The sequence below is a fragment of the Microplitis demolitor genome, chromosome 1 (assembly GCF_026212275.2).
Source record: "Microplitis demolitor isolate Queensland-Clemson2020A chromosome 1, iyMicDemo2.1a, whole genome shotgun sequence".
In the NCBI taxonomy this organism is placed as follows: domain Eukaryota; kingdom Metazoa; phylum Arthropoda; class Insecta; order Hymenoptera; family Braconidae; genus Microplitis; species Microplitis demolitor.
This window is the reverse complement of record NC_068545.1, coordinates 23,930,912-23,957,230: the sequence shown is the minus strand read 5'-3', so window position 1 is coordinate 23,957,230 and position 26,319 is coordinate 23,930,912. Positions and strand designations below refer to the sequence as shown.

The 26,319-nt window shown below is 34.5% G+C and overlaps 3 protein-coding genes across 6 annotated transcripts; 2 read left to right on the top strand and 1 right to left on the bottom strand.

Annotated features, from left to right (window-relative positions):
* Positions 1-1,787: 1,787 nt before the first annotated feature.
* Positions 1,788-26,311, bottom strand: LOC103577896 (protein HGH1 homolog). Of its 4 annotated transcripts, XM_014440645.1 has the most exons (9): positions 26,192-26,311; positions 25,721-26,116; positions 25,391-25,631; positions 25,089-25,325; positions 24,739-25,023; positions 24,496-24,657; positions 24,316-24,414; positions 2,018-2,114; positions 1,788-1,930 (listed from the first exon to the last, which is right to left on the bottom strand). In XM_014440645.1, the coding sequence occupies exons 2-9, from the start codon at positions 25,803-25,805 to the stop codon at positions 1,928-1,930; spliced, it is 1,209 nt and encodes a 402-aa protein (XP_014296131.1). In that variant the 5' UTR covers positions 25,806-26,116; positions 26,192-26,311; the 3' UTR covers positions 1,788-1,927. The 4 variants fall into 4 exon arrangements, with proteins under 4 accessions (XP_014296131.1, XP_014296132.1, XP_014296134.1 ...); XM_014440646.1 differs by lacking the exons at positions 1,788-1,930; positions 2,018-2,114 and adding an exon at positions 7,514-7,556; XM_014440648.2 differs by lacking the exons at positions 1,788-1,930; positions 2,018-2,114 and adding an exon at positions 16,512-16,772 and having other exon boundaries at positions 24,304-24,414.
* Positions 8,155-13,992, top strand: LOC103577898 (uncharacterized). The gene is made up of 2 exons (XM_008558768.2): positions 8,155-9,434; positions 9,535-13,992. The coding sequence occupies exon 2, from the start codon at positions 9,545-9,547 to the stop codon at positions 11,222-11,224; it is 1,680 nt and encodes a 559-aa protein (XP_008556990.1). The 5' UTR covers positions 8,155-9,434; positions 9,535-9,544; the 3' UTR covers positions 11,225-13,992.
* LOC103577897 (uncharacterized) lies at positions 19,153-24,307 on the top strand. The gene is made up of 6 exons (XM_053737697.1): positions 19,153-19,188; positions 19,318-19,698; positions 20,579-22,541; positions 22,614-23,000; positions 23,085-23,470; positions 23,554-24,307. Exons 1-6 carry the CDS (start codon positions 19,153-19,155, stop codon positions 23,908-23,910), a joined length of 3,510 nt encoding a protein of 1,169 aa, XP_053593672.1. The 3' UTR covers positions 23,911-24,307.
* Positions 26,312-26,319: the final 8 nt, after the last annotated feature.

Genomic DNA, 26,319 nt, shown 5'->3' with positions numbered 1-26,319 from the left:
AAAGACTGTTAAAATGGAAAGTGGTATCAATGATAGTAATAAAAGCGTTTGGAAAAAATATACACGCGAGTCACGGACCGGGAGTGAAATTTAACGTCTTTCAAAATTTATAAGTATATATTTATTATGCAAATAACGCAATGGTGCGAAATTTATAAATTTTTCATACTGCGTCGCAAATCACCAGATGCATAATATCGATTTCTGATATATGTATTATATATTATATATCATGTATAACTTTCTTGCAATGGTATTTTTTTTTTTTTATTTAAAAATCACTTCACGGTCACATTTTTATGTTAAATCATTTTTTATTAATTTTATATTTATATATATATATATATACGGAGTAAATGAAAGTAATACCTTTCTAACGTACGTACTTAACATTGCAGTACTCAGTCATGCTTGAAAATTTATCTCTTATCAAAATTCTATTATACGGTAATTTAAATATTTTTATTATTTAAATAAATATATAAAAGTCAAGGCTCCAATAATTCAAATTTCCTGGTTACCTTTACTTATTTTCCCTCTTAAAAATATTTCTATTTTCTTCAGTAAATAATAAAAATCCATCGCACATCTCATGCAATTAAAATTCTCTCTTCTCTGAAATTTCTACTGATTTATAGCCTTTGTAATTAAAATAATACTTTCAATTTTGTCATCATAATTTATAAACAATAATTTAAATAACAAACTTTCAATTTTATCCTCATTTAAAAAATGCCTCAAGTTTCTAATTCAAATAAATATTTCCAATAGCTCAGTCATTATTTTTAATTTTAATTAACAATTTATATTTTTCTCCTACGTAGAGGCCTTCGATTATATTTAGTAATTCACTAATAAATAATCAAAAATATTTATAATTTCGTCATAAAAAAACATCCTCGGGAATAAAATTAAAAAAATTCATAAACATAAATTGCATATATGTGTTTATTTAAGTAAATAAATTTCTTAATTTAATTGATTAATGGCGGCATTATTTATAATTTAAAAATACATAAAAGTGATTGTGTAATGATGGAGTGAAATGATGAAGTCACCTAGCAATTTAACATTAAAAAATACTTTAGCGTTTGTATTTGCCCATGCAATGGCTCTTCGTTACTCAATCAAACATATATCTATACTCAATACAATAATTAATTTTCTGTAATTACTAGTGAGTGTAATTGTTAATCAATCATTGTCACATATTTATTACTCCTCGTAAATTTGTCACTCGCAAGGATTTTAATTGATAAAAATATCATAGATATTCAAATTAATCGTCTGATAGACAATTATATATTTTGTTACTCGTACAATTTATCTCAATATATATATATATATACATATAAGCGTGAATTAATTCCTGGTTGAGGCTTACGGCAAACGACTAATGACTTCCCGTTGATTCGTAACTAATCGAGCAAGGAATGAATAGAAAGTCTATAGCTTGTCACTAAAAATATTTTTAATTCCACTCCCTTTCTCTTGCGCTTCTTCGATATCGATTATTTCAGTATATATAATATACACATCGTTATAAAAGCCTCTCTCTTATATATTTATTTACCTCATTAAATTGTTTATTTTTTTAACTAACAATTCCGGGTGCAATATCTTCTCTTATATATAAGAATATATATGTAGTTACTGTAATAAGTACATAAGTGATCCTCGTTATTCAATACAAACATTTATTCAATCCAAATGTCACAGCTTACACGACTCTCGGGAAATTAAAAACAAAATATATTGTATATATTTATATATTTATTTCGTTTACCTGAGGACTAAAGTCGTTCACCAGAACGTTGTCGCCATTTCGCTTATATTTTATTCGCTGATGAACATATTTTCATCCGTGCAGAACGTTATTATTTCACGCACTGCTAAATAAGATGTAACTTTGAGCCAAAAGTTGTTTTTACTAAAAAAATTATTTATGATATATTAATAATAATTATATATAATTTATTGTCTAGAAATAATTAATATTTTTTATAAAAAAAATTACAAAGTCCACATGGTCTAGGCCCAGCAGAAAATTTTTCTTCGGCTCAATAGCTTGGAGCAGTTGGACCCAGGGTAAATTGTGCAACTGGTTGCAAAGACTGAAATAATAATAATGATATTAAATAGCGACATGAGAATATTATAAAAATAAATAAATGAAAAATTAAACGAGTAATTTATTTTATACGGGCGGTTGAAACTATCGCGAGATATCAGGTGTGAAAAATAATTTATAAATCGCAGCCTGGAGAGAGCTCCAGTACGGCCCTGGGTTTTATTTAGTATGAGGCATTCTGTGAGTTTTATACCTTTACTTCTTCAATAGGCAACATTGCGAGCCGTAACCAATGCCATGACCCCGTGTCTATCTATAGCGTCAACGGTACGTGATAAAAAGTAAAAAAAACGGATAGCTCTTGTCGGAAGTTCCGTTGCCCCCGTTGCACTTACAAGGAATAATTTTATTGCGTTAATGATTATCTTAATATGTATAATAGAACATACGAGCAATTTGCCGCAAATTTTGTCCAGCCGCGCGCGGATGTGTTAAATTATGATATAAAACACTTACAGCGCAACCCGATAATTTAATAGCGACAAATGTATGAGATGGAACAAATTTTCCGTACATTGGAATAAAATAATTGTCTTGTATTTAATGCCGGTGCTTATTGAAAAAAAGTATTACGGCTGATAGATTAAATTAATACGCAATAAAAAAAATAAATTACAGCCCACCAAGTTAATGTACCAGGTATATAATGATAATAGTGAACAAGCTTCTTTCGGCATTCGCGCTTGCGGCTAAAGAATCCGCGGGGAGTTACACTTCTCAGGCATTCATGTCTCCCGTTACTCTAATCGAACTTTATGAAGCTTAATAAAACCCAGATACGCATTCACGTCACTTTTATATGTACTTGTTACAATAATAAATATAAATATTACTAATAAAAATTTCCTATTAACATTTTTTTAAAGATGTTTATATAAAATGTATGTTAGGATGATTTGTTTTGAACGGGCATTTTTTTTCACTCCCACAGCAAAATATTAAAAATTCTCGACAAAAAAAGGACCTCTTATTTAAATGGCTCGGCTTCGTTCACGTGATATAGGGATTTTATCAATTTCACAAAAAATAATTAGCGACATAGGGAGGCCGTGCCCCGGTCTCTCCCTCTGAGCATAGGCAGGAATTTTTGAATTTATTCTCCAGCATGTTATTAAGTTGTTTACAAAACATCTCACGAGTGTATCAGCATAAAAAAAAGCTGTTACGCAAAATATTTAGCAAACAGATTGTAATCGGTGGCCTCTCTACTCTACCTGTTGTGGTGATATATCTCAAGGAGAATTATAAGGGTTATCCCTTTCCCTTTACTTGGCAAGAATGGAATAGAGGAGAACAAAAAGAAGGTATAAAAGGTTGTTGCGTTGTGCGTCAGGGTATTATATATGGGTATGCAGTCTAAGGAAGGATAGAGGCGTGTCTACGCGCAGTAAATACGAGAGATTGGAATGCTAAATATCCGTTTATAATGCCGGCTTGTGGTTTTGTCTCGCAAGCATTGCTTAAGTCATTAGACCTTGCGTTTAAATTTAAATGGAATCATCTGCTGATGACTGACGTCGAGGATCAGCCTGAAATTGAAAAGGTCTTCCTGGTATTGTATATTTGCTGGTCGTTTACTTATTTATTTTGTTATTTTAAACCAAGAAGCCTTAGTTGGAGAAGTGGCAAAAGTTGCATTACTGCTTTTTTTTTTATTCTATCAAAAGTTTCTCATTGAATTGGCAGGTAACTGCGCGCATGCGGAAATCCGCTTCCGAGAAATAGAAACTCTTGGTGCATCGTCGCTTGGACAGGCTCGTCATTAATCTCTTGGGTTTAAGAAATAGCCAATGCGTTTCTTCCTATTATAATTAATAAAATAATTTATTTATTTATTTATTTATTATTAAAAATGTATAGAAGTATGGGCTATCGCTGAAGATGTGAAGCTATTTGTCTAGATTATTTAAATAATTTAAAATGCAATACTACCGTTGAAGGTGGCGGCAACTCAGGAATTTATTCTCTGGACAATCGTAGCACGTACGCGAGACACCGTTGCAAGAGGTGGGAAATACGAGCGAAATTAATTCCTGTGGTATAGCGTAAATTTTATGAAAGTGTAATAGTAATAGCAATGTTGTAGACTGAGTTTGGAGAACTGGTGGATAAGCGAGAAGATGTAAGACGTTTATAAATGAAAAAAAAAAACAATCGCTGTCACGCTCGGACGCTGGGAGGCACACGATCCTATTTACCGATTACAGTATTACTTCCATACCACAGTTACAGTCTCTCTGTCTCTCTTTTATAACTTACAATGTTATAGGTTGATTAAAAAGAGGCAACAGTGAGCAGGAGACATCTCTAAGAAATGAGAGAGTCCCGTCGAGATCTCACCCAACTCCAAACTCAGATACAAGAGTTTATATTATCAAGGGAGAAAGAAGATCCGACGATCATGTGAGAGCGTACAAGATGCAGCAGAAAGGGAGATTGTTTTACTTGTCGAGATATATACATTTATATATATATATATTTTCTTGACGGTGGGAGAGCTGATGGATTCCAAGTAATTAACATGGCGGCGACCTACTGACCCACCTCGATGATGACGATTTTTGTTTGCCAATTTCTTTTATACATTTCGTTTCCATAATGCTGAGCTACCGATTTAACCTCTTCAATCTTCGTGTATTTAAATTATGGACAGTTTATCACATGAAAAAAAGTTATACCAGAAATATAATATCTGAAACAAATTTAAAATCTAATGTATTTTACATGACAAATAAAAAATAATTAATTTGAAAAATAAAGTCCTGTAAGCTGACTAAACTTGTCCTCAAGAGAGAATGAACTTTAGGAATCCCCCACTACCGATTATTTCTAAACTGCGCATGCGTTAGGAAAAGTGGGAGAAAATTAAGTCCAGAATAGGAGTAAAACCCGAAAACACCCGAGATACTTTTTACAAATCATGTTGCAAACTTTTAAAATGTGATATTATTTTAATATCAGTAATAAGTTTTTTCAACGTAACGATTTTCGTAAAATAATGTATCATTAAAATGTTACATATATTGAAAAACTATCAATTGAGAAAGCAGTATCACGCACTTGCATAATTTTCATTGCATCATTTCTTCTCTCTGCTGCTGCTGCTGCTGCTGCTGTTGTTGATGTTGTCATTATTATTGTTGTTGTTATTGTTTAATGTAGTTGTCTGAATGACGAGGTGGAGACATACATCCAGTCTCCTGTATGATTGTTCTATAAATTACACCATGAAATCAACGTATGCATGAGTTTTATTTTATTTTTTCTCATCAGGTATAGCTGTCTTTAAAAGCGTGAGATATTACGACAAGTTCATACGTACGATTGTGACTGTGGAGATGATGACGACGATCAAGATGATGATGACCTTTCACAGGAATTTAAAGTAGCGTCACAAGTAATTCCGGATATATTTATTACTTTCAACAAGATTTTAAATATATTTATATATTTAATTCTTATTTTTACATAAAGTTTGCTCGGGAGAAATTGCTGTTGAGAGATTGTTGACTTTTTTTTAACACAAATGTATACTTAAGTTTAATATTTCGTCGGCATGTTTGAGTTCTTGCCCTCCATCACTCAGTTTCGTGAATTAACTTTTCTCACTTTACGCAAACGATAGATCTGTGGCAAGAAAGTTAAGAAAAAAAAATAATAAAAATTTGTAATAATACATAATTATAGATTACGTTTTACGGCAGTATTGTGAATAATAAAGAGAATAAAAAGAGTAGATTGGCGTGAGTTATTCATTGCAAATTGAATAAGCATTATAAGATCGTCATACTTGCGTGCCAAGTCACGATGAATATCCTCTAGCGTAATTCTTCATACATGTGAAATAATTTTCGGTGCCAGAAACATTCCCACGGGTGATTTAAAGCATTTTTATTTTTTAACATTACCCACTACATACTGCATACATACTCTTATTTTATTATTATTACATATTTTTTTTTTTTTTTTCATACGACAGTCAAAGCCTCTCATTTATTCCGACAAACTTTTTCGTTCGTCCGCTCTACTGACATGAAAAATCTCCTGGTTTCCTCAAAGACACCAAACACAAGATTATATCTCTCCGACAATGACATTCTTTAGTATACAGGCATTTAAATTAAAATATTGTTATTTAAATTTTCTATTCACTTACTAATTTATCCGGCGACGTCGCAGCCGCGTTTTTTATTTATACTCTAAAGATTGGATTTCTTTTAATACCCAGACATTCTAAACTCGTACTAATAAAAATCAAACCAGTATTTTTATTGCTTGTCCTATAGACATTCAAACAATTTTTACTTTAAAACTCGTTGTCCTTCTCCAGGACTAAAACAAAAAATTAAATTAAATTTCTTTACAGCTGAAATTCAGTCATTAAATTTTGTCGAAAAGAAATTCGTGTATATTTTTTATTTTTAAAAATCTCTAAAGCCATTAACATTTAGTTTGTAAATTATCCTCGGAGATTCTCCAGCATTTATACATATATACCATCACGAAGGACAAACTCCAGTGCATAAAGTCACGATAATCACATGGCATTGGCTTCCAGCGGTCAGGGTCTACGGTCACGCGACCCTGATTTCCGTATGTGGACTCTGGCACATATATGTACATATATATGTATCTTGTCGGACAATATCTCTGAGTAATATAAAAGCAAAGGCAGAGGATCTGCTTCATTACTCCGGCATGACCTGCAATCATTTATTTTATTTAAATATAATTTCCGGCAATTACACGTCGGTATGTATGTAATGTGCGCGACATAAGTAGTTAAGACATTTGTAATCCACGACTCATAAATATATGGTACGCGTAATGAAATAATTACACACTATATATATTTTAATATTAATAGCAGTCCCTTATATTTCTCACTGTCTGGAGATCGGGATCTAGATTCGCAGTCTCCGATTAAAAAGTTTATGCTTTTTTTATCCTAATGTTAAAAACATCCTGACCTGAAGACCTCAAAGCGCCTGCCAACATTTTTACCCCAACATTTTCCTTGTTGGTTATATATATTTACATTAACATCATAATGCTCACCAGTTAAACCGTTCCCAAGTTTTTTTAAATCTTTTGTTTTCTTCCCTTCTCTGACCTATGACTCACTAAGTCTGCTGACGTCCTGAGTATTGTGTGTCTGTTGAACATATGTGCACACATATACGTCCATACAATGTATTAAAAAGTAAAGGATATCCGAACAACTAGAAAATTCATTATGCACTTGTTGCTTGTTATGATTCCAAGTTATTATCAGACAAGTCATGCACGTCGACTTCCACAGGGACTTTTTCAAGGTCTGTTTTCCTACATTTTCCGCAGACCAACAAAACCCCTTTTTTCATTTTACTTGTACGTACATTTGAATCCAACTTGACTTCAATTGAAGAAAATAAAATCTTGTGAGCTGGAAATAAAAAATGTGACTTTGATTATTTGTATGGAAGATAAAGACAAGGTTTTAGGTGAAAAAAATATTTAGCGATTGTGAGATGGCATCAGGTGAGTTCTGAGGCAGATCGAATCTTAAATAGAGTAGCGTTTACTTGGAAAAAAGTAAATAATGGAGGAAGGCGGTCCCATTGTTATCCTGCTGGACCTAAGACTAAACTACTGGAGGACAAAAGCTCCATATACATCTATATCTACATCTTGGACTATGCTACACTAGGCAATGAGAGATTTCATATACCTGCAGTCACGAACTGGTCGGGAGTAGAGACTCGTTTGTATCGGGAATGTGCGGCGTACATCAACGTAGAAACAGGTACATCCGTGTAATACATACACTCAAGGTATATATATATATATATATAACTTACTACAGAGTGGAGTAGTAAGTCTGTGGGTGGAGAGAGGCGAGAGTACAAGGCAACAAGTGCTCATGACTGAGATAGAGAAGGAGAGAATGACGTCAGGAAGGGGAGACGTAAAGGCACGTTGGGCCCCCAGTACAACTTTACCTGAGCTGTTTTCCTCCTCAAGCACAACTCCGTCAAGTTCTCCAGAGCCACGGGCCTCCGATCCTCAGTCCGGCACTAACCGTCACCGTCGCAAGACCTTGTACGCAAGCCGGTTTTTTAAAATACCTCAGTCGCGCGCGCATGCCAATATTTTTAAATTTAATATCTGTGGATATTTTAAATTTAATTTGTTGTTGAGTAAAATTTATATATTTTTTTTTTTACTGGTGATTGATTAGTATCTTGATGTCTTGCGGGCTCATGGGAATCGGCTGGAGAACCCGGTAGATAACTGCACAAGAGACATTATCAAGTGCCCGAGGGAACTTTCGGCTCTTACTTGTGACACTTTAGTGCCTGGGTTTTGATTAAAAAATAGTAATATATTTTTTTTGGAGTGAAGTTGACATCTTGGTGCACTTGGACAATCATAGGTGGATCTGTGGAAATAAATAGGTGTATGATAAGTGTGTAGGATAAGAATAAGTTTTGTGTGAGAAGGAGAGAAAAGAGAATGAGGAGCCGCACCTCTGGATTCCTTGGTCGACTTGGAGCCAAGTGAGAGGTGGGCTTTCGTGTTGTATCTACAGAACTGGAGTTCGGAGGATAGAGAGCGGTTGCAGAGACGAGGAGCAAGGAAGATAACCCAGAGATATAATACCTGGTTTAATAAGTTATAAGAAGGAGAACAAATTCCAAGGGGGCACGTACGTACGGGTTCGACGCCACTGGTTTCCCGCATACCATAGACAACCGAGAGCTCTGGGAAAAGAGGAGAAAGAGGAGCACGAGGATCTGGACAAGCGGGGACGTTGCTGGTAAAGTTTAAGTAGTGGTGCTGAAAAGGTAGAAGGCGGAGGAAGAGGAGAAAGAGAAGGAGTTGGATAAGGAGAGGGCAGAGAAGGATCGAATACTGTCGGCTAGAGAGTGGGACAACGAGGGACCACGAGGAAGTGAGGGAGACCGAGCGAGTCTGTCTCAGGTAAACGTAAGAGTGGGTAGCTGGTGGTAGCTCACAAGGCAGCCATAATGGCCTAACGCGATCTCCGCGAGGCGGCTACAGCTGCTGTCAAGTATTCCTTTTTCGCTCTCTCTTTGGAGCTACTCCGATCTGATGATACCTCGACGATCAGAGGCTCTGTGAGAGTACAGTACGTACGTATCTTTGAGAATAGGATTGTGGATTTAGCAACTTTTATATTTCAACACATCGTTCGTGTTATTAACCTCACCAGGAGGCTTACCTGTTGCCACGGTGGATAGCTGAGCTACGGAAGAGCTTTTGTGTCTGTCAAATTGTATATATTTATTTTTAATCCCAGGTGTGTGTCATAGTTTACAGTGATTTTTAATAAACAAAAGTATCAACTAATTGTTAGATTTTTTTATCATCAACTGAAATTCGATTTGTTATTTATTCAGGTATCAGAAGATGAGGGGCTCCAACCAGGACTCGGCGACGCCGTACTGCAGATGTCGAGTACTGTACCTCGGGAGCTCGGTACCACATGCCAGCAAGGAAGGTCTTCTTGGAGTGCAGGAACCACTTCGTGAACTCTACCCCGAGCAAGGTGCCTTGGGAGCACGTGGTATTGACTCTTGGTTGAGTGTTTGGAGTAATGGATTACTACTGGAGAACGTTGACGAGCATCGTAAAAAAGTAACGAGGTTTTTTCCAATCGAGTCTTTGCATTACTGCGCAGCGGTAAGACATGTCAAAGGTGGCAGCGGTGACTCATCTACCACGAGGTTTTTGCCGCTAGACTCCCCGTTCGCGAGAAATCCAAGTGCTAATCATCCGCCGCTATTTGCAGCGGTGTTACGTCGCACAACCGGAATAAAAGTCCTCGAGTGCCACGCCTTTATATGTAAACGTGAGATGGCGGCCAACGCCCTGGTGAGATGTTGCTTTCATGCTTACGCTGACAGCAGTTATGCTAAAGGTCTTGATCCATCGATGGCGACAATCACGACCAATGGTACCTCACCTGGATCACATCCTGCAAACGGTACCAGCAATGGCAGTCTCTATAACACTCTCGGTGGTTCTAGCACTACGCTGGATAACAACAGCCCTCCGGGTACGAGACTGGATACGACTTCGACAGACGATATGAGTCTTTACAACGGCGATGAGAATCACAAAGTATGGGCCAAAGGTAGAGATGAAGTTGATGCGATTTATCAAGAACAAGGCACTATCAGAAGTACGAGAGGTTCAAGACCAAGACAGCTGATAGCTCCACCACCACCTCCACCACCACCGCCTCCACCTTCGCAGCCGATACTCGTTGAAGAGTCCACGTCGTCGACACGGAGAAAAGGGAATAAAAAGTTGAAAAAAATTAAAAATAGGTCTGGACACGAAGAGCCAATGCAGCTACCGCATCATCCCCATCAAATGCACCCCCAAGCTATTTACACCAACGGACACGGACATCATACCCTCGGTCATCCCATCAGACAGCAGCACCATCACACACATCCAATGCCACCCAGCAGCAGATCTGTTGCCGGCACACTGGCTCGACCGGCGCCAGTTTTCCTGGTACCCGCTGCAACACTACCACGCAAAGCGCATCACCATCATCCACGAGGAATGAGGCCGATACCCGCAGCAGCACCTATCGTACCGGTTTACGCGCCATTACCAGTCGTACCACCACCACCAGCAGCGCTCTATCAACCAACCTACGGTACTGCTGGTAATCGAGGACGAAGGCACCAAGAAATCGATTCATCAACTCTTGGTGTCAATCGCAGACTCGCGGTTTCGCACGCTGACCTCACAGCGGCCCTCGACGGCGTCAGTCCCGACCCCGAAAGCGACTCGCGGTTCAACACCGGAATCTACCGACGCAAGGGTCACATCAACGAGCGCGCCTTCTCTCAGAGCATCAAAGCCGAGCATCGCAGCAGAAGCTATGGTAGCATTGCGTCATTGGGGTTCAGCGCTCAAAACGGCAACGGGTTGCCTAAAGACGAGACAAAAGACCGTGAAATAGCCCAAATGGTTGCCGGGTTAAACCTCGACGATAGCCATGAGAAAGTTGCCTACAACAATCGCGGCAACCATTTATCTCAACCATTACCAAGGCCAAGACCGCGCTAATTTTAGATACCAGCTCTCCGTCCTGTCGTTATTCAAGTAATTGCTGATAATTGACAGTTAAATTTTTTTATCACCATAATTACCAATCGCCATTGTCAATTATCAGGGAGTTTGATAGCAGCACCCGGGCATACTGAACGTAATCAATGAGCTAGACTTAAACTTAGTATAACTTAAACTATTGGATAATTACCATTGATAATTATGGGTGCATTGACTCTGCTCGTATCTCAATACTCTCAAGTCTCACTGGAGGTTTACGGGCAAAAACAACATAAATAAAATATATTTAAGCCCCAGCAAGGATGAACATTACGACCTTACACTTGTTCCAGGCTAATTAAGCGTATGAAGAATATAATTGTTTTGTCGTCACGCCGTCGTGTTACCGTCTCTGCTATATTATTTAACAAAAGTTAAGGATGTCGACCTTGAAGCAACATCTAAAGTAACATTAAATTTTAAATTAAGCCGGAAGTATTAATTAATAATAATAATAACAATAAAAATAATAATAATAATAATAACAGAATATAATAATTTAAAAATTGTGGGAGAACTTGAGCGTTTAAATATTAACATAAATTATCAATCTATTGGATTTGACAGGTGGAATTTTTCGAATAATTAATATGTTGAGTTAGGTGGCCTAAATACCTGCTCGTATACTTGCAGGCCTAGGACTAAATGGAATTATGTTTAATTACATTACATTTAATAAAATACAAATGAGAGCTGCCGGTAATTAACATTCGAAAAACCAGTCACATAACCGCAAATTATCTGGTATTTTATTTTAAATATGCAAACAATTTTATTCAGTATAGATTGATGTGGATTTTAAATACTCAGTGGAAAATATTTTATATATTTATTTTTATAGCAAATGGTAATTTAATGCCCTGAGGTAAAGATTTAAATTTATGCTGATATAAAATTGAAAATGATTAAATTATTATTATTAATTATTAATTAATAATAATAATAATAATAATATTTAAAAAAAGGTATTGCGTCATGCGCGCGATAATAGAGATGACAATCGGATGTAGTTGCTCATCATAATTTTATTTTCAATCATGTCATACAATCAAGGTCGACATGCGCATATATTTTTACTTACAAATAACAAAACCACTTTTTTTATTATTATTTTTTAATTCTGTGTAATAATTTTTAAGTACCAGTGCCCGGAATAAAATACTCTAACGGTTTGCATTTTATATATATAATACTGCAGACTTTTTTAATTGTAAAAAATTTTCAGAGTAAATCCGGAGTGAGTGCGCAGCAAATGATTTTTTATTTATTTCATTTATTGGTAAATTTGAAAATGCGGTTTTATAAAATCCACAGAACTCCAAAATCAGTCTGGTGAAAAAAAAATTTGAATTTGCGCGCTTTTTTTTTAAAATTGCGCAGCTCCAAACGGAGGGAAATTTAAAAATTCATTTACTCCGAAATCACTCCTGATTTTTAAGTGTAACCTCGTGAAATATTTTTACACATGGGACTATTAATAAAAAAATATATAACATATGTATAATATTTAAAACAGTTCAATTTACCAAATGAACGAGTCAGTGCAAAAAATTATAATAATAATAATTATTGTTGCGCCATTATTGTTATTTCTCCGAAGACAAATAATTATTTCCGTTAACTCGATTGTCATCGTGACGATAATTATATTAAATAGACTACGTACTTATATATAAATATATAAATATATGTTTACTAATTTTCGAACTAGAATCTATTAACACTATAACTTTTAAAGTAAACACAATTTTTTAAATATTTTATGTTCAGGGACAATTGTTATCATAAAAATAATATTTAAAAATATATATATAAATATATGATAATGTAAAACTCGATAGTATGTTAATAGTCAGATGATAAATTTGTCCTGAATATTTAAAATGATAATAAAGAGTTTAAAATAGTGATCGATGTTTAATTAAATTCACATAATTATTATTATTTATCGATCATTATTTTTCATATCGTTGCGCAATAACCGCCGATAGATTTAAAGACGTGTGGGTTTTATAAAGAATAACATATCACACATAACAGCAGTTGAACGGAATGTAATTGAGATTCAAGTTGAGCCGACTTATACAACCATACGATATATAATATAATAATAATTCATATTGATGATGAGAATATAATACATAATACATATAAAAAAAAAAAAAAAAAAAAAAAAAAAAAAAAAAAACGGGAAGTGCCGTGCGTCGAGTTGTTATTGCGATAAAAAATTCTCGACAGCGTAATTGTAAAAAAAATCTGTTTTATAACAAAAAAAAATCTATATACATAAATATGTATGATGTAAAATTTGTAAGAGTGTGCACCGATAGGAATGTGCCATCGAATATATATTTAATGCGACATAAACTCGCGTAAATATGTGCGTTTAACCGTGTCACATGCGTGCGAATGAGCTTTTTATAACGTTAAATACTACAGTACATTACTTAATTACTCTATAGTAGGAGTATTCGGAAATCGTTGGACCGCAGTATGTGTTACGTATGTCATGAGAATGAGAGGGAAATATATTTAATGAGGACAATGACCGATTATTAGTGTACTATAAAATGCTTATTCGCAACTTGCGTACGCTTAAAACTGTAATATTATTATTATTATTATATTTAAATATACAAATATAAATATATAAATATATATATATGATAAAAACAATAATTGAACGTGTGAAATTATTGTAGGCGTAACTCGCGAATAAATGAAACAATATATACCATGTATTTATTTTTTATCCAGACAATTTAATCCTCTACCTTTAAATTATTATTATTATTTATAATTATAATTATTATTTATACACGCAGATAATTTTTATGTGAAAATTACTCATAAAGTTTGGTACTGTAAGGAAAAATTTATAGATTTACCACGTCCTCATAATTTCAAACTTTTTGGGTAATTTTTACTGAAAACCTCTGAATGGATAAATAAATTTTTTGAATTTAAAAAAATAAAATCTGACTATCACAGATGTACTAAAAGCTTTGACTACAGTTATCGAGTAACTCAACAAACGCAGTATACAGTTATATTATCAGTTTGATATTATGCTCATGCTGATGGAATGGAGTCGGTTGGCGCCGAGGTAATTGGGTCAGCCCGTTGGAACACTTTTATTAATAAAAGCTCTTATTTTTTTACTACTACTATTTATTTTTTAGTAATTATCGAGACTGATTCCATCTAGATTTTTTTTCTACGATCAATTATCACGATCATGCTGAAATAAAACGCACGTTTGCATTAAAATTACACTTAACATAACGGACGCTTTCAACAAACGCTTCGATGCGATATAATAACAAATAATAATGATAATAATGATGATAACATATGCGGATGAGCATTACGCTATTAGAATCTCGGTATAAATGCCATAAAAATTACGACATACGTGTAATTTAATAGCATTCTCATATGAAATATGTCCATGTCACAAGACATATCGAAGGTAATTCAACTCCGTCTCTCTTAAAGTCTATGACCAGTAACTATCATACAGGATACTCTACTCTATACCAGTACCCAGCAGTTACGGATCAGAGTAAAAGGTACTTATTACATTAGTCTGATGAAATTCATGATGCAATTGTCACACTACATTAATAAACCAAGACGTTTTTCTTATAATCATACATCATATCTTGCTTTTGTCTCAGCCTTTATTATTTGTTTAACGTGATGCCTTTTTTATTGCCAATGTTATAATTAGATGTGCTCTTAATTACATCTTTGCACAGGCCATTATGGATTTTACCTGCAAACACACATTACATTCGACACACTGCTCTGACTTTCACAATTGTTAGACACACACTATTTTTATGATTACTATTATTGTTATTATTATGGGCATATTGTTTGTATAGTGCGCGTAATATCTCAAGTGACAATCGCTTTTGATAGCAAGTTCCTTTTCGAGCGAACCAGACTGTGTAATTACGCTCCACGTACTTGCACCAATTGATGATCATGATGACTCTATGAGACCTTGGAAAGTAATACAAGTAAAAAACTGTCTACATTTTTTTTTATATATGTCAAAGTTGACAACCATCTTTATCATAAAATAATTTAATATTAAAATATTTATTTTTCCTGGGAAAAAATTATTTAGATCTAATGAGACGTGATTGATAAATTTTCATGAAATTTTAAATCTAGTGATCGACGTAGATCTCAATTATGAAAATCTCCTTAGATCAAATTTCGAATTTAGCAAATTTTTAATTGGGTCATATATAAATAATATATTTTAATAATGAAGAAATAAATCTATGTGGGTGAGAGTAGAATGTCAATTGAAGTCTAGATCTCAATTATTTTTCCTGGACATTGATATTAAAATTTAAAATGGTAATTGAACTGCTTATTCAAGAGATATTTCAAAAATTTTAAGTAAAAGTTAACGATCGGATTTATTGCAAGCCGATCAAGGCCAACTTGATTTAAAAATTGAAGTAAAAAAAATGATAAAAATAATAATGATGCAAAAGGACGTCAACTGAATCATAAACAATAATTGCCCGTGACGTACTACAGATTACGAGCGTAACGGACTTTCGTAATTTACGATCCATCGATATTACGTTTATATAAATTTCACAGACGTTTTAACACACGTGTTTGCGTATTGACAGCATCAATTCACACACTTCCTAATTTAGTACCGTTAATCCATTGAATAGACCCACTCATAAATTATAAATGCAAATATTTGCACAAAAACTTACATTTTTAGTCACTTATCAGTTTTATTTTTTTTTAAATATCAATAGAAGCGCAGTTAGATTGCGCAAGTTATTAAAGAACAGTTTTCATAAGTAAAGGTGACGGACAACAGATGTTGGCTATGACTTGGTACTCTATGTACTGAGGATTATACTATTATATATAAGCTTTCATGTACTTTATTTAAAGAAAAACATTTTTCTCTTATTGAATAGTCCCAACGGTCCTCGGTTGTTAAACTGTTGACTTTATATCTTGAAACCGTTGCTCTCAAGGAATACTCAAGGTAGTTAGTACACACTTAAAATTTTTAAATTATCCCTCCATATATCGATAAATTTATAAATAATAATACAAAGGATCCTGCAAAAAATTTATTATATATTTTATCCTCAATAAAAGTAACACACAAAATAAACCGTCCTAATTATTTTTTATTTTTAATATCAAGTCGATCCTTATTAATATTAATAATAATAATAATAAATAATAATGATTAATTATCTGGTACTTGATAAGACGTTCCAATTCTTCGTCGTCCTGCTATCCTTGACCCAACGCTGCAAGTGCAATTTCACTCTTTTGCTCAAAGAAAAAAAATAAAATAAAATAAATGAATAGATAAAAATAAAATCACTGAGTCATGAATATTATGCAAACAATGAGTGTTTTTTTAATAACAATCCAAGCGTTGCCAAAATGTCTACTCAGCCATTTCTTCCGCATTCTTCACTTGGTATTTTTTTATTCAAATCTGAAAAAAAAAAAAAAAAAAAAAAAAAAACTTTTAAAAATTGTCAAAACAACTGGACAAGATAAAGAGTAATGTTTGATGTCTTAAAGCAAATATCAATCGAATAAAATCGATGAAATAAGTCTTGGAGATATCAGCTATGGTTAGAATAACAGGACTCTTCTCACATGAGCTGAGCATATAGAAGCCAAGTGTGGTTCGGTGAGTCCAAGACCGATCTGGTGGTACCGTTACATTAAAGCAGAAGAACTCGGGCTCACCTTAACAGAAACACAAGTGAGCACAGGCTGCACATCTCTGCCAGGAATTAGTGGTACCAGTGTGTGGTATTGTATCGGAGTGTGTGCAGACCAAGAACACATCGTAGCTTCCCCATTGCTCATCTCCAAGCAGTCAACCTGGCAATCTAGTGTCTAGTGCAGTTCAGCACAACTCTCCATACTCTGCCTCTACTCTCCACACTCGGAACTCCGTACTCTGATATATTTCTTCGCTCGGTTGCTACCATCTAGTCTGTGCAGTGACGTGCTCGCGATTCAAACGCATTCGCGGGTAATTTTCAACGTGAGAACGCAAAACTTTATCCTTCATTGTGCGTCCTATTGTTTTGTGATAATGATAACAATCAATACACTGGTGCTGTGAATTTATTTGATATTTCAATTCATTTGTTAATTAATAGCAACAATTAATATATTTAATAAATTAAAACCAAGTGTTTGAACTTTATTCTCATCTGCTCTAGTTCCGATTGCGAACAAAGTGTGAGCAGGTGCTCTGGTTTTAATTGTATTAAACCTCATGTGTTTCTAAATGTCTACATGATTTTATCCATTTATTTTTTATAAAGTCAGTTTAATGAAGAACATCATTAATCAATCGGTAGGTTTCTGCATTAATCAATACTTTAATTACTCATTAAATTTATTAATGACAAATTAACATCCACGCGATGACCTTCGAAATATCTGTAGGCCAACAAAAAATGATGAATAAAAAAAATAAAAATTTAATTGAGTAAGTAGGACGTCAACTTTCTTTCGTAAATTTTTAAATCTGCATACTAAATCGATACTGAATAGGAACTACTGTTTATGCGCTTTAACGTAGTATGCAAAAGTTGATCTTGAATCGTTTATCAATATATATGTACATATATAGTAAACGAGTTTTAAATGTGCTGTCACAAAATTACACTGTCCTCATTAGTATCATTTTTACTTTTTCAAACTAAATATTTATTTAAACAATAAATTAAAAATTTTAATTATTTAACTAATTAGTTAATTAATTAGTTGGTAAATGAAAGAAATTTTTTCATTATTTAAATGCCACTCCCTGTAAATGAAACTAATTGTCTCTGTAAAACCGAGAAAGCTTAAAAAATTTTTTTCTCGCTCCTTTTTTTTTCTTTTCTTTTATTAGCTATAATGGTTTACGAAAAAATAATTGGCAGGTTGGCGAGTAATAAGAGAAATAGAGAAATTTGCGCCAATTTTCATGCTTCGCGTCTCCTTTCATCGGGCGCGATTCCATATAGATTATCACACTAATGAAAATGATAATCAACTCTTACATATTAAATATACAATATATATTCTATATATAAATATGCCTTCTGTGTTATTTTATTGAGCATAAAGACGGGATCCTCTTTGCAGTGCTCATCAATTTATCGTTTATCTCATCGGAGATTAAGATTGCATATATAGATTTATTATTTGCAGTTTATTTTCACTTGATGAAATTTTCTGATACATAAAATCAAACAGTTCAATGGTAAGGATTTAAATAAAAGATTTAAAATTCTGAGTATTGAATTTTTAAAACTTTTGGTTTTGATTTTTTATAATAAAGTATCAGATGTATAAAAATGGAGCAGTGGCCACAAATGGTACTTCTACCCTAATTGTATTTTATATAAACGAGTATGATGATGACTTGGAAAAAATAAAATTTAAGAGTTTATTTGATATAACTGTCTCGTGAGTATTTAAATTTAACGGTTTCAAATAAACCGGAATGGCTTGAAATTATTTGGATAGCATTATATTTGGTACACTTTTTCTTTATGAGAAAGTTTTTTTTTCGTAATATTTTATAATTTTAATAATTATTTTAAGTTGCTGTAATGACATTTTATTAAATATTTTTAAGATTAAATGAGATCAGCAAAATTATATGCTGAAAATTTACGAAATAAATATTTTTATCTTTAGTAGGCGGTAAAAATTTTTAAATATTTGCTGAAAGTAGCCGAGAACTTAAAATTTTAATGTTTTTAATTACAAAGTTGTCATAAATAAATTTTTAAAAATTCCTCCCATGGATTTTTAAAAATTTTTACCTGTCATTAATTTTTTTTACTTAAAATTTTTTAATGTCTGCTACTTTCAACATCGCAGTAAATTATCAGGTTACTAGATTTATTATAAAAGATAATTTTCAAACGAGCGTCAATAAATATGATGATAGTAATTAATATTTTTTATTGCAGATAAAATGAGATCAATGATGTGTTCAGTCAAAGCGGAAGTGACTCCAGCTCTTAAGTAATTTTCGATCGCTGATATCTGTTATTGAGCAAGAAGTCCCAGGGAAAGGTGAGCGGTTGTGCCCCGCGGTTACATACGCGAAAATGTCCTGTTACGATCGAGGTTTCCGTCTTAATGACGCGGTGTCTGAGTGCTCGATGAGAAGCAAAGCCCGGATAGATTCGTTATTTGAAGACACTAGGTCAATATGTAGTTCGAGCTATGGGGATTTGTATGGAAGTATTTATGGACAGACTGGAAATCTCGAGGATGTTAATCTCGACGCGCAGAAAAAAATAAACGGCGCTGTCCAGGCACGGATTGAGGCCATGTTTGCATCCGTCGAGGCTGAAGCTGGTGAAAAGGGTGAATGTGCTGCTGCTATCTTGCCGGTAATTATATCAATAACTTCCATCTTACAATTATTATCTGAATTCGGCTCAAATTATTTTTTAATTCAATAATATTTTATTGAACAGTTGATTTACTATCCAGATAAATAACTTCCGGATTTATTTTATTATCTAAAAATTTAAATTGAATTCACTTGAGAATAAGAGATCACTCCATTGTTATTTTCACACATTTTGCACACTGCATATTTTCACTTATGGTAATGACATTCAAATCTTTCTTTTCCTTTCTTTAAAAAAAAAAAAGTAATAATAAATATATAGAACTACTAATTTCATATTCTCATACTTTATGATGTCGCAGATATGAGACAGTTTTTAAACTACAAATAACAAAAGCACACACGAATTTTTGAATTTTCTACATGTGTATATTTTTTTTTTCTTTTAATTGGTCGAAAAAAAAAATCCAATAATATTGTTATTAATTATGAAAACTAATAATCAGTAGTTTTATCATGATTGTAAACAATATATGAATATACATTTTTAAAAAAACCCAAAGAAAGTTAACTTTCACATGCAAGCTTTTCTGCGCATTAGACGCATTATTTTTTTCCGTCATGTCGCATCACTTTCTTTGGCAGCTTGTAAAAATACCCAAGCGTAACATCATCCGAATAATTAAAGAAATCTAACAGCAATAACAACCATAAAAATAAATAAATAAATAATGAAGATTGTTAAAAAACTCTCGCGATCACTCCGATACGATGATTGCTTTATTTAACGCACGTACCACTTGTTCATGATGAGTCACGGTCAAGATGATTTAAAACATCCGATCAGCATTTATAATTATCGTATATCAATATGGATTATAAATTTTAAAATTACTGAGCAATCATTTTTTTTTTAGGTCAAATATTTAGGCGCCGCGCCGGTGGGTGGTCGGATTGCCAGCGTGCGAGGGCTTCAGGAACCACTGAGACAATTATTAGAACGCATGGATACGATTGTGTCCGCAGAGCTGGAGGTATCAAGACGCGGGCTGACATTCCGGACATCTGGATCCATTGAGAAAACGAATCCGTTTCGAAGAATTGCGGTATGGAGTGCACTGAGATTGCGTGTAAGACGATTGGCATCACCGACACTAGTGGCTGGAGATGTAGGAGTAGCAACGCCCGATGAGTATCATCACGCATTTATTCCACTAATTGGCGATGATCAAGTACCAGGTAGTGAAGATAAGCACGCGGACTTGTATCGTACGATGCGAGGCCTGGCAACAGATGTAAGCCGTTATCCACCGCTTTTTGCCGTTGTAATGAGACGTCCCGGAGCAGCTAGAGTACTCGAGTGTCATGTATTTGCGTGCTCAAGTGAAGAGGAAGCTGTTGCTGCTGCTGCAACACTATATCGGGCATTATTGGCTGACTTGGACTCGAATCGCAGACGTCCCAGACAGACAAATGGTCTCGGATGCGTCAGCTTGGCTTCTGTTGCTTCAAGTATCGCTGATTACACTTCGATCGCCAGCAAAAATACTTACAATAATTTACCGCCCAAAACTTTGGCTCCTCACCCTGTCAGACCGCCCAGATCCAAGAAAAGTTCTCTGTCCGGGTCTGTAACTGACGGCGGGTCTTCTAGATCAATTAACACTAGCAAAGTAATTAGACGTAAAAAAACTTCGGAAATCAGATCTGAGGACGTCGCTGAAGCGAGGAAACGGCAAAGCCAGATGGTAAAAGACTCTAGATGTGTTTTGAAAGAGTTGAGAGACGACACTGGGCACTTGTCTTGTCAAGAAAATAATAGAGAAGTGAAACGTATGAATTCTATCAATAGAAATAGCAATGAAGGTATTAATAATATGAGGAATAAAATTTACTCTGGTAAAATAAATGGTATCGAAAAAATTCAAGATGAAAATCAATTACACTCGAGGATAATAAATAATTATGACAAAGTGACGAGAAAAGACAACAAAAGAGGTTTTGAAGTTGATAAGAATTACTGTTTTATCGAGAGAAATGGTAATAATATTGTTGGCGAGGTTGTTAATATGCCAGAGGCTCAGTTGTATGAAAGAAATCAGTGCTCGTATGATTTAAATATAAATAGCAGCAGAAGTGAAGTTTATTCTGAACGATTTGATGCTCATCGTGGTAAGCAAGAAGCTTGCCAAGCTATTAAATCCAATGAAGACAGCTCAAAGAGCTGTGACAACTCTATTTACGGAAGAAGCACACGAAATGCTAGAAATAGAAGTAAATCATATGAAGACCACTTCAAAGACGTGGATAAAATTTACACTCTCAGTCAAGAGGATGTTACAGTCACTGAGCTGAAGAGAAACAGTGTTGCGAGTTCAGTTGCATCTTCACTCCGTCATAATGATGATAAAAGTAATCGCGGTCTTAAGAAAAACAAACTCGATGCTGCGAGACGCAACTCCAGGCACCAGGAGGGCGTTCATGAGATAGAGAGACTCCAAAGAGCATCTAGGATTGATGGTTTCTCAAAGAAACAAGTGTGCAATTCTTCAGATGCTTTTACTTCAGACTCAAGTTACCCGAAATGCAGAAAAAGAGACCGGGCTGGAAGCGAACCTCCGATCAGCAGAACAGAGAATGCGGCTAAAATAAGTCAAGGCATTAAATTGAAACGTTCTGTCAGTGACATTGAGGTTGAACGAGGTGATTTGTTGACCAGAGTCGAGTTACCAAGACGTGGAAGCTTTTTGAAATCCAGCAGCACTAGGGTACCAGCAAATGTCCATGGTGGCACTCCGTTGGGATTCACAGAACTCTTTGATGAATTTAGAAATCAGGAAGGACTGACTAGCGTTGATGATATTCTAGATGTTATCATTGGTGAGACATTACTGTACTTTAATAATAATAATAAAAATAATAAATAATTATATTTATTTGTATTTTAAATAGATCCTGAAGGAATGTCTTTCAATGAATTGAAACCTCTTTACAAAGAATTTTTATTGAAACTGGCATCGACTTTAACCCAGGACGAGTTATATCAAAGGTCAGCGAATATTATGAAACGCAGACGACGCCCGCAGAGGAGAAGATCAACACGGAAATCCAGCCTCCTTGGTCGCGCTATCAGAAGATCTGTTTCGAAATTAAAAACCGGGCCAACCGAGTTCACGTCTGTTATATTTCCAGCCCGGAAATTCAGTGAAAGTTTCGACAGCAGTTCGTCTTGCGATGTACGAAATAGTCGGAACAGAGTTCTAGCCAGCAGGTTGAGCCGAAGAAAATCATCCTGGAGAAAATCATCTAAAGCTATCAACTCGGAGGACAGTGACACGTGTAAATTCATTTTATATATTTTTATCATTATTTATTTTCATTATACAATAGGTAATAATATTATTATTATTATTTAAATTAAAGGCAAGCGTGTGGCCCGGAGTGCGGGTGCGAATCGGAGCAGCAGCGGGTACGTGAGTTGCAGCGAATGCAGCTACGACTCTGAATCGTGTACGTGTGTGTCTGCTGACAAGTGTTACTGCTCACTGCCAAGAAGATCACCTGGACAACAAGTGACAGCTGTCAATAATCTCGTGGTATGCAGCTGCGATACTGACAGCTGTTCTGAAAGTAATAAATGCTACTGTGCAAAACGACCAGTCACTCAGCCTACTATCCTAGAACAGCTTAGACAGCGCGGTATCATCCCATCGGAAAGTACTATCAGCAGAGATGGAAGTCTGGAGAGAGCGAGAATTATAAAAAACAGTCGAAGTCATTCATCTTCGCAAAGTCTAGAGTATCATAAAGTAATAATACTTGTTTTATTTTATTTTTTTTGTTACTTTTAATGAGTAAGAGTTATTTATATTACTACTGATGATTATTTCAGATGCGTCCATCTCCAGTGAGAAGCAGCTCAGACAATTTAGCACTGGACTATGATTTATTCAGCCCAGGTAAAAAATCACAGCAGTCCAAGTCTAACAATGAGAAAGTCCTGGTAGTGAGTGCCCGGGACCCACACGGACGTTTGATTTACGTCGGCGGTGCTAATAGGAACAAAAAATCATTCTCCAACGGTGGGAATCGACCTGGAGCTAATCAGGAGGCGATGTCTATTAAAAAAACCGCTGAAATCGCGGCGGTCTTTGGACCCGAGTCTATAAGAAGTTGCAAAAGAACCAGCAGCACCTCCAGCATGCGGAGCTCTGTAAGCTTAGAAGCTGGTCTAGGTTATTTACCTTGAAGACTCTAGATAATTTTTTTTTTTATATCTATTGTTTAGTTATAAATTTAACTGTTGCGAATACTGTCTACTTGTATCAGGGATCTTTGCAATATTTAAGACTGTTATAAATTTTTTTTATCTAGTTCTGTTGCCATTGCACACTAAACAGAACCACAAATAGATAAAAAAAAAAAAAAAAAAAAAATGATATTCATGGAAATCTATTAGCATATTTATCTCTGCTTTAAGTGACCTGATTACTTTAATCAAACTTACAATACGGGTCTGTGCAATTATTTTACGTTTGTTATTTTAAGAAGTTTACTGTAAAACTTTATTATATATCACATTACTGTAATTTCATTCAATTTTATTACATTATCGTCTTATTAAATTAATAAAAATAATTACTTTCACACTCACTCCTTCAATAATTCTTCATCGATTTCCTGGAATTTTTTCGAATACTTTGTAGGAACGTCAATGATTTTCAAATTATCTACTCCTATTTCTTCCTCAGTTCTATAAAAAATATAATGCTATTAATAAAATTTATTTATTACTATTAATAATTAAAATAGTTGCTCAGTAAAAAGTAAGTACCTGATTAAAATATCAATAACATTTTCACAAGCTATAAGAGCAGCTTTATCTTTTTCCCACTTGTGATACTCTCTGAGTATCACGTAAGCATTTTTTTCCCGCATTATTTCTCGCGCTTCTCTAGTTGCGCATAATTGACAAAGTGCTTCCAGAATCATTATTCTAACAATTAAAAAATAAATTTAAACATGTAATAGAATTAAATAAAATTATCCAACTGTAAATTATAGAAAGTTTGCATACCTGATGTCTGGATCAGGTTCCCGCTCTTTGGTAGCAGGTAAATACTGTAAATCAATTGGCAACTTTTCATTGTCCTCATCGTCGAACTCCTCTGGGCCAGCAAGAGGCAAAAGCAAATGAGAAAGAATATCAACTTGATCGCTGAGAAGCCAAAGATGATTGTCAACATCAAAACAAATATTCTTTAGGGTTCCAACGATACCACCACGTCTTACTAGACTGTCTTTGTACTCGACGAAGGGAAGAAGCTTGTGAATTATGAGATGATCTCGGTCTGTCAGTCGCCTGATGAAAGTAATCGTTACTACAAAACCGTAATGCAATTTTTAAATATTCAAAAACCAGATTACCTTCTGACGATTTCGGATTGACTTAAATTACTGAGCATTGGCCCAAGATAATGAAGCTTGGCGCCTTTGGTGTTGTATTTATCAGCGTAAGCAAACGCGTAAACAATTTGGTCCCACTTGCAGTCAGCTTTCTCAATCAAACCAACGATTCGATCAACCAAACTCGCAAATCGTGTCATGTTTGACAGAATCATGGAGCATTGATCTGCAAGTGAATTATCTTTGTCTAAAATAAAACTGCAAGCAAAATGAATAATTGTCAACCCAAGTTTAAATCTCAGTAATTAAATTAAAATAATTACCTGAAGCAAACGTGGATAAGATTATCAGTAGGTCGTTGATTTAAATGACATTTAGAAGCTTCGGAAATAAGTAACAACGCTTTAGCACCAGCTTCATCACCAGATATATTTATCAAAGCACGTGCTGCGTCTCTAGCAACAGCCAGTCTCTGAGAATCAACTTGGCAGAGTAAAATAAATTGTTTTAAAATTTCCGGACAGCTCAGCAACATTTCTCTACCCTTGCTCGTGTTTGTAAGACCTGCAATTATATTTAATTAATAACCATGGACTTAAAAATAAAAAACCAGTACTTTGATTAATTACAATAATAATAATAATAGAACATACCAAGAATGTTTTCAACAGCAACAGCTTGGAGATCAAGTCGAGTGTCTAAATTTAAAAATTGTGTTATTTCTTTCAATGACTCCATGGTACCAATATCAATATAAATATAAATAATCTTGCTCCAATGAATTTATTTATTGCATTTAAAAAAAAATTAAATAAAAAAAAATGTGGGTTTCTTGAAACTTCTTTACTGCTTATGAGACCGCGTGTAACAACAACCAGCCAATGAAATTCAATTTTTCCCGTTATAACATCCGGAGTCCGGCTTCACCGATTGGTCAACTTGTGGCCCAGGTACGTGTAACCACCAGAGCAGTGCCCCGGACTTGAATCGCACGAGCACTTGGACGAGTCCATTTTTTCAAGGTGTGTCACGTATACCAAAACTGTTGTCTAAAACAAATTATTTAAACGAACGTGTAAATATAAATTAAAAAATCAAACGGAGACATTTTATCGAACACTTACGATAGCACAAACTGTCATCAAACAATAAATATATGTAAGAATGTTAAAAAATAAAGTAAAATATTTTAGTACGTGACGTTAATTGGTGAGTGTGCACTAAGCTCGACCACATGATGATGCTTACCCAC